This window comes from Palaemon carinicauda, chromosome 7, assembly GCF_036898095.1.
Source record: "Palaemon carinicauda isolate YSFRI2023 chromosome 7, ASM3689809v2, whole genome shotgun sequence".
NCBI lineage: Eukaryota > Metazoa > Arthropoda > Malacostraca > Decapoda > Palaemonidae > Palaemon > Palaemon carinicauda.
The window spans coordinates 53,216,726-53,224,225 of record NC_090731.1 but is presented as its reverse complement, the minus strand read 5'-3'; the positions used below and the strand labels follow the sequence as shown (position 1 = coordinate 53,224,225).

At 34.1% G+C, this 7,500-nt stretch overlaps 1 protein-coding gene across 1 annotated transcript in view; it reads right to left on the bottom strand.

Moving 5' to 3' along the window:
• The window catches only part of LOC137644290 (polycystin-1-like), a 102,146-nt gene that overhangs the window by 7,203 nt on the left and 87,443 nt on the right, over positions 1–7,500 (bottom strand). The window contains exons 44-48 of the mRNA XM_068377281.1: positions 5,195–5,390; positions 4,543–4,613; positions 4,210–4,425; positions 2,465–2,637; positions 1–126 (exon numbers count right to left, since the gene is read on the bottom strand). The exon at positions 1–126 is cut by the window's left edge and continues 48 nt beyond it. Of these exons, the coding sequence (XP_068233382.1) occupies positions 1–126; positions 2,465–2,637; positions 4,210–4,425; positions 4,543–4,613; positions 5,195–5,390 (782 nt within the window). The remainder of the gene's footprint in view (positions 127–2,464; positions 2,638–4,209; positions 4,426–4,542; positions 4,614–5,194; positions 5,391–7,500) is intronic.

Sequence of the window (7,500 nt, the reverse complement as noted above, 5' to 3'; positions counted from 1 at the left end):
ATTCCTCGAGAGACATGCTGAGCAGGACATAGAACATCATGACGAAACTGCAGAAGCACAGGAAGAAAGCCATCAAGAACCCGCTCAAGTCATCCCAACATTGGTGAAGGGTTGCGGACAGGACTCCTGAATTGAGGAAAATTGAAATTTTGAGCACATGAATAATTTTTTAAAAGATAAATTACTAAAATTTACGATGGGAAGGATTGGTGAAGTATTGCTCATTGGACTTCTGAAGTGAAGAAAATGGAAACCATGATGAACTGGCTAAATTTTCCATAATAAACTGATTAAAACTGACAATGAAAAAGAAAATGTTCTTATAACATAAATATACTGTAGCTTCAGCTTAAGAGCAAAAATAAAGGAAGAAGCTGAAATTGAACTCAGATAAAATTTATATTCACTCTTTAACGCTAACTAAACGGTCGATAAGGCACTTAAGACAAGGTCATTCAATTGAAAGAAAAATGAAAGAACTAAAAGAAAATCAAATCAAAAGTGACAAGATTATAAAGATTTACGTGTAATTCCCTTTTCATTAATCTCTTCTTCTTCAAATATCCAGCAAAATCAAAAATCATAAAAAATCTTCATGCAGCAAAGGGTAGAAGTTTGGTGATTAGATCTTTTGTTATAATCTAATAAGAATGGCATTCTCTTGTGAGCAGCAATCCCACTTAGATTGACTGGTTTCATGGGAAACTGGGCTGCGTCACTAACCATATGCAAGACTCAGCTCTTTGTACCTAAAGTATAATACGTGGAACTTGTTATCCTTAAGACTTTTATATCAAATCATTCAGTAACAATTAAATGCTCGGTGATGTTGAAGATTCCATCCGCAACTGTAGTGTTTTAAAGCTATTTCACGACATGGTATCGATTACTTGCTCGTCTTCAATCTATATTTTCTTTATTAATCTAAGAGTAAGGCCTTTTTCACACAAGGCGGTTTCCACCCTGCAGTTTGATACACGGTGTGACAAATTTAATTAGACTCATAAACATACGCTACCGGGGTAGACCGTAGTCCGGATCGGCTGCCCTGCCTAACATTGCTTGGACCTCGGTAGCGTATCAAACTATGTCAAGCAGGGCAGCTGATCCGGACTACGGTCTACCAAAAAAAAAAAAAAAAAAAAAAAAAAAAAAAAAAAAAAAAAAAAAGCAAATTCCTTCAAAGAGAAGGCAACCGTGCTTACCCCCATGCAAACTGGAAAAAAAAAGCACGAACATGAAAGAAGAAGAAGACGTTACGTGTGAACGATTCCATAATCAATATCTGAATTTGCGACAGCGCATATCAAATCACGTGGTGGAAACCGCGCTGTGTGAACAAGGCTTACTTAGGAGCCATGTTGAGTGTATACCCTATAAATTGGTTCACTTGAGGAGAGTCCCATAGTACTATTACTGAGGCTTCTTATTCATATTTTAATAAAGATTGTGCTGCGTAACCTGGAGACATTTCATTTGTACCTTATCAATCTATCAGTTTCAAAAGGGTCTATCTCGCATTCGGAAGGTTTTGTTCGAATATTAGTTAACGTTATGAAAGCTTTTGATTTTATTCCATTTTTCATAAAATTATTATCACGTTGAATGCATCATGTATTCACTTGCTAACCTAAACCATTAAAAGCTTTTAACCTTGAAGTTACAGGATAAAGTTAGTTGCAGGCCAGTGCCAGTTGTTATAGAGTTACCCAGGACCTACTCAGGACCTACTGAGCTTACCTAATATCCACATGTAAGATGAAAGTAAATTCTTATTAAAACTAAATATCTTGTTTAAATATTTTGAACAGTATCTACAGCTTCAAAACAATTGCAATATATCTACAACTTAACCTAGCCTAACTAACTTTAGTTAACCTGTTACAACGTAAATACCCAAGAAGTTATGACAAACTATTTGAATATACCATGTCGAGCTTTAGATTAAAAAGTGCTTGCACCAAGAAATTTAATTAACCGTATCATATACTAATGTGCCAATAATTTCACGGGTGAAGCATGTTTAGTGTTAATTCTGATTGTTAATTAACTCATAATAAACAATTAGTTAATATCATTTTGGAATTAGCCTATACAGAAGAATGATGATATTATAGAGGTGGCCGATGTGGCAACGTCCCTGACTGGTAAATGCCTGAGTGGCGTTCGAGTCCCACTCAAACTCGTTCGTTCCTTTGGTCGATGCAACTTCACCATCCTTGTGAGCTAAGGATGGGGAGGGGGGTTTGTGGGAGCCCGGGGGTCTATCTGATGAGTCAACAGCAGCCATTGCCTAGCCCTCCTTGGTCCTAGCATCGGTGGAGAGGGGGCTTGGGCGCTGATCATATGTGTATATGATCAGTCTCTAGGGCATTGTCCTGCTTGACAGGTCAGTGTTACTGTCCCTTGCCTCTGCCATGCATGAGCAACATTTAAACCTTTAAACCTATATCGTCGGTCTTACCAATTCTCTTGTTGAATCGCAGGAGTTTTGCCAACTTGATAGTTCCAGTGAAAACAAGGAAGGCCACAATGTAGCTGTAAAATTCATTCAAGTTTGAGGCATACTGAATCCTTACGTAGCCATTGCCAGCCGTCCTCTGGAATGTTTTCAGAGCCCTGTCTGTTGCAAAGTACCTACGTGTAAAAGAAATAAGATTGAAGATGGGATCATTGAAATCTAAATACAAAGGAACAAGAAACCTGACTATTTGATGACTAACCTAATTCCCTCTGATCATTTAAAATATTTAAAGATTATTTGTATATTTTACTGACATTTGTTAATTCAAGTTTAACAATTCACCTGAATGTAATATTATGTATTAGGGTAATGAAGAAATAAATGGGAATTTTGATAAAACTAACAATGGTTGCATAAAATTTCTTAAAATTTTATGCAACCATTGTTAGTTTTATCAAAATTCCCATTTATTTCTTCATTACCCTAATACACAATATTACTTTGGTCTAAATTATGATGGCTCAGCTGCGTATGTAAGAATATGTCATGTGCAGAGGCATCCTTGCATAATTGTTAAATTCTCATATGCAAGTGAATATTATAGAAGCTAAGTGTGATATATTTAGATTCCTAATGATTTTCCAAAAATTCATAATACGAAAATAATGATGTCACTCAGAGAGCTTTGCGACTGGCTAATGACAAGTTCGTGTCCTTGACCCGTATTCAGTTCTTACAATGATATTCATGCAAAACTTCTGAAACTTATTAAAAATATTTTATTGAAATGTAAATAATAGATTATCTAGCATAAAGATTTACCTATAAAGCCTTAAAACATATAAATTCATCAGCTTTGAATATTGAGAAGCGAGATTGCATCACGAAAGAAATTGAAACTTTTCAGTATAAGCAGTCTTTAATGACATGATAATTCAGAAATATAAATAAAGAAAAAAGTATGCCGTACTCTATGTATCATAGAAATGATGAAGGAATTTATAAGAAATGTTCTAATATGAACAGCTTCCCTTCAATATGCAATGTGTCCTCTTAAATATAAACCGTGATAAAACGTGATAAACCAGAATTAAAAGATTTGATATAATAAATCATGTCGTATAATATTCTATACATGAACGTATTTGAAGGGAGACAGATTATGTATGATTATTATAGGAATTTCAGCTTAAAACTGTTTCTTCAGAAGTATTCGATCTCTTTCCTGGTTGTTGGGAATTTTTGATATTAAAAGAAAGCGTTTGGTGGTACGATTAATTAAAGACAAACTGTTCCTTCTGCGTTTCATGATACCGTATCCTGAGATATAATATTCTTAGCATGCACACATTGATGTTAAAGATATAGCCATAGAATGCCGACAGGAACTATTGTCTCTGCGTGAACCTCTTCTTTCCGAGGTAGGCTATTCAGATATAATTATCAGAAGAAATAATATTGCATTGTGGGTAATCAAAGAATTGGCATTACATTTAACTGACTGTGATTGATTGGCAGGTGGATAAATAACAAAATTGTTCATAAATTCAAGGCAGTCAGGTCTTTAGTTTAACAAGACCTTGAGTGGTTAACACTTTTTATTATATAAATGTGCCCTCTTTTAACACCACAGAAATACCTTAATACGTGAGAATAACATAAAACTTATAAGAGGACTGATTCTAGCCTTAAAGAATAAATGTTTAAACAGATTCAGGCTCACAAACAATTGAAATGACTCATACCTTAATACATATAGTATTATACCAATATAAGAGGCTATAATGATGGCGATTTCTGCGTAGGACCAATAGGAATCGAAGTAGTGTCTCCTCATTTTATAGAAGAGCCTTGTTTCCTTAAACGTGAAGTAGATCACAAACAGAACAAAAACAACTTCACAGAAAATAACGAAGAGCCCAAAATTACTGTGATGTTGCAGTAGTCTTATTCCCTCAAATCTGTAAACCATAAAGTCATGAAACTTTTGGACATGTTGAGAAGGTCAGTTTATAAAAGGCATATGGTACTTTAGAGAATAGCATTTATAAAATGGAGACACAGGTTAATTTCCTTACCTGAAGGATGGGTTGATTCCACCACCCGGCGTAAATTCTGCCATAATGAGGGACAATCCAAACAAATTGACCTAAAGATGAAACAAAAAAAAATATTATTCTGTCTGCTTAGCTATTTCAAGTACGTGAGAAAAAATCTGTTATTCCACCAACTAGGTAAAGCGTAACCTTCTCAATTTCTCTAGCTCATCAGAGAACATATTTGCCCTTCTTCAAAAGGGCATCAGGACAAAGTTTTTAAATATCTGAAATTTTCCAAACGAGGAAAATGAAGTCCATAATAACTGCTAAACAAACTATCCAAAAAAATTTTAAGTCTCGTATTTTCGAATTATAAAAAACGTATATGTTCCCTGTTTCCTAATTTTAGAAATGCAATGAATATCAGATACAACACCTCTCAGACTTTGTGGACACATGGTAATGAAATGTGAACTCTACTAAAACGACTTTTTGTTATATGAAATTTTGGCACATTTTCATCGTTTAACAGTAATCAATTCTTGACAGAGAGACACCATTTTGTGCTAGCAAATAATCAAATCAAACTAAGGTTAAATAGAAATATTCGAATACAATGAGTGAACTTAAAAGAATACAATAACATTAGGATTGAAAGGTAAAACAGAAAGAAAGGATTTTTTATACTAACCTGAGAATTGTAAGATGAAAACTCTATGAGCACTGCACGTGTTTTCGAGTCAATCCAGAAGCCGCTGTGGAGTTCGCGGAACTTCGTAAAGATGTCAGCAATGGATTCCTTGAGATGTATGACGTAACCTCCTCCTCCATACCAATCGCGCTCTCCCCAAATAGGAGAACTTTCCAGTTTCTCTGCACTTTCATATCTGCAAAGAGGTTTAGAGATTACGGCGAATTGTTGCGTCTTGGTATTTGAGTAGGGGCAATTCAGGCGATTTAATGACAAGAATCAACTAGAAATCCCACTTTACTTTACTTTACTTTACTTTACTTTACTTAAAAATCTGCGTTTCTGGTCCTATACTGCAGGGGAACCCTACTCTCTACAAGACCTTTCGTAGTTAATTTTATTACGTGCATTGCAAGGCATTTAGCATTTCACACCGCATATTGCTCGTTTATTTTCAAATCCAGATATTTGAAGCCCCTAGAAAACAAGAAAGTCTTTAGTTTCTTCTTGAAAGCCTTAATATCTTCATCCTTCGAATGATAGTGGGAGCTTACTGTATAGTCTTGGGCCGCAACTTTAAAAGCTCTCTAGAGGCTACAGTAGACATATAACTTGGTTCCAATAATTTGAAACTCATTATAACTATTCTCGTGTCAACACAATTTGTTGGCTACACAATGTGTAGCAATTCTCTTAGATATTTTGGACGTTCGCTTCTGATAACTTGATAGGTTACGGTACATATTCTAAACTCAATTCTTGCTTTAATAGGCAGCTAGCGCATATCCATCAGTGTATTCTCAGAGCGAGGCATATCAAAGCAAAGTCGTAAAAACAGTCCTTTTAACAATGCAATTTTTGGTTTCCCGAGAGTTATTATATATTCAATATGTAACTTAGAGTCGTTTATATTATCCTAAAAAAAAAAAAAAAAAAAAAAAACAATATGAAAACTATACATCTAACTCACCAAACCTCATCGATAGTACGTAATTATTGAAAATTTCAAATCGTAAGAAAGATTTGACGTTGCGTTGGAATCTGTTACAAATATTCTCAACGTACTTCCGCCCTAACATTGATGCATAGTTAAACTTAAATTAAAATTAAATGATAAGCTCTTCAGTTAGGCAATAAAAACATGTAAAGGGGGAAGAGACTTCTCTTTCTTTAAACTTCATAACTAATTATAAAGTTAAGAAAGCAGTAATATTTACTCCTTAATTCCCAGCTTTTAACTAATGGGCCGAGTGTTTTCAAACAAAGCTATATTATTGCCTTCATGACTGATGTTGAATTTGTATAAGAATTCTCTCTGTCCTAAATTAAGAGAGAATCACCCAGAATTGATCTGCCATCCTCCTTCTTCTTTGTTTCAGAAATGTTGTTGCAGATAAGCAACTATACAGCAATTAGTGCCTATTTTGCTAATTCTGGAATCTTCCTAGCCTTCAAAAAAATCTCTAAAATATTGCAGAGAAAGATATAGATTTTATGGTAAAGATTTCTCTCAGTTTCTGTGTAAATTAATAATTGTTCAAATTCACAACAGCAAAAAATATGAAGTCAATTGAAGGACATAAATTGAGATAATTTTGTTAAATTATACCATAATGAAAAATAGGCCATAGAAAAATTAAAAAGAAAGCTATCATTTTCTATTTTACCAAACTATAGGCTTGACACAAATTGATAAGAATTTTTAAATGATCACCAGAATATAAATTACGGGCAAATTACTAAGAATAAAAGTTACTGGAATATGTAAGTAAGGGCGAAAATCCTCCACTTTAATCTCAAATAAGTCAGGGTTTTATAGGCATACATATTCATGCTAATTTTCCATTTCTTTTTTTTCCCTTGTTTAATATTTACCATTTACTGATATCAAGCAATAATCATTATAATTTGCGTGGCTGCAATAAGATACAAATAAAAGTAATGTATGGTACTTGATGGCTTCCAATGATATTTGTTATCAAATAAGGATTTTCAATTTTTTCGAAAGTAATGAGCAATGGTTTTTTGAAAGAAACATATATAGTTGTGACTTTCTTGCAACTCAACGGGAAGGCAGAAATGGCTTCGAACACTTTCTAGCGTAGTCTTAAGTATAGGCGTTGTAATTAATTACATTTACTACTGATATGCAGGAATTTTTGCTCTACTGGGCAATGGCTGCGTTTGTATTTATGTGTCATATTCAATTTCAGTCGGAACCAACGAAATCAGTAGAAGATGAAGTTAAGCCTAAAGACCTATATTAATACTAGTAATTATCACTAGTACCGTATACTTATATTAAA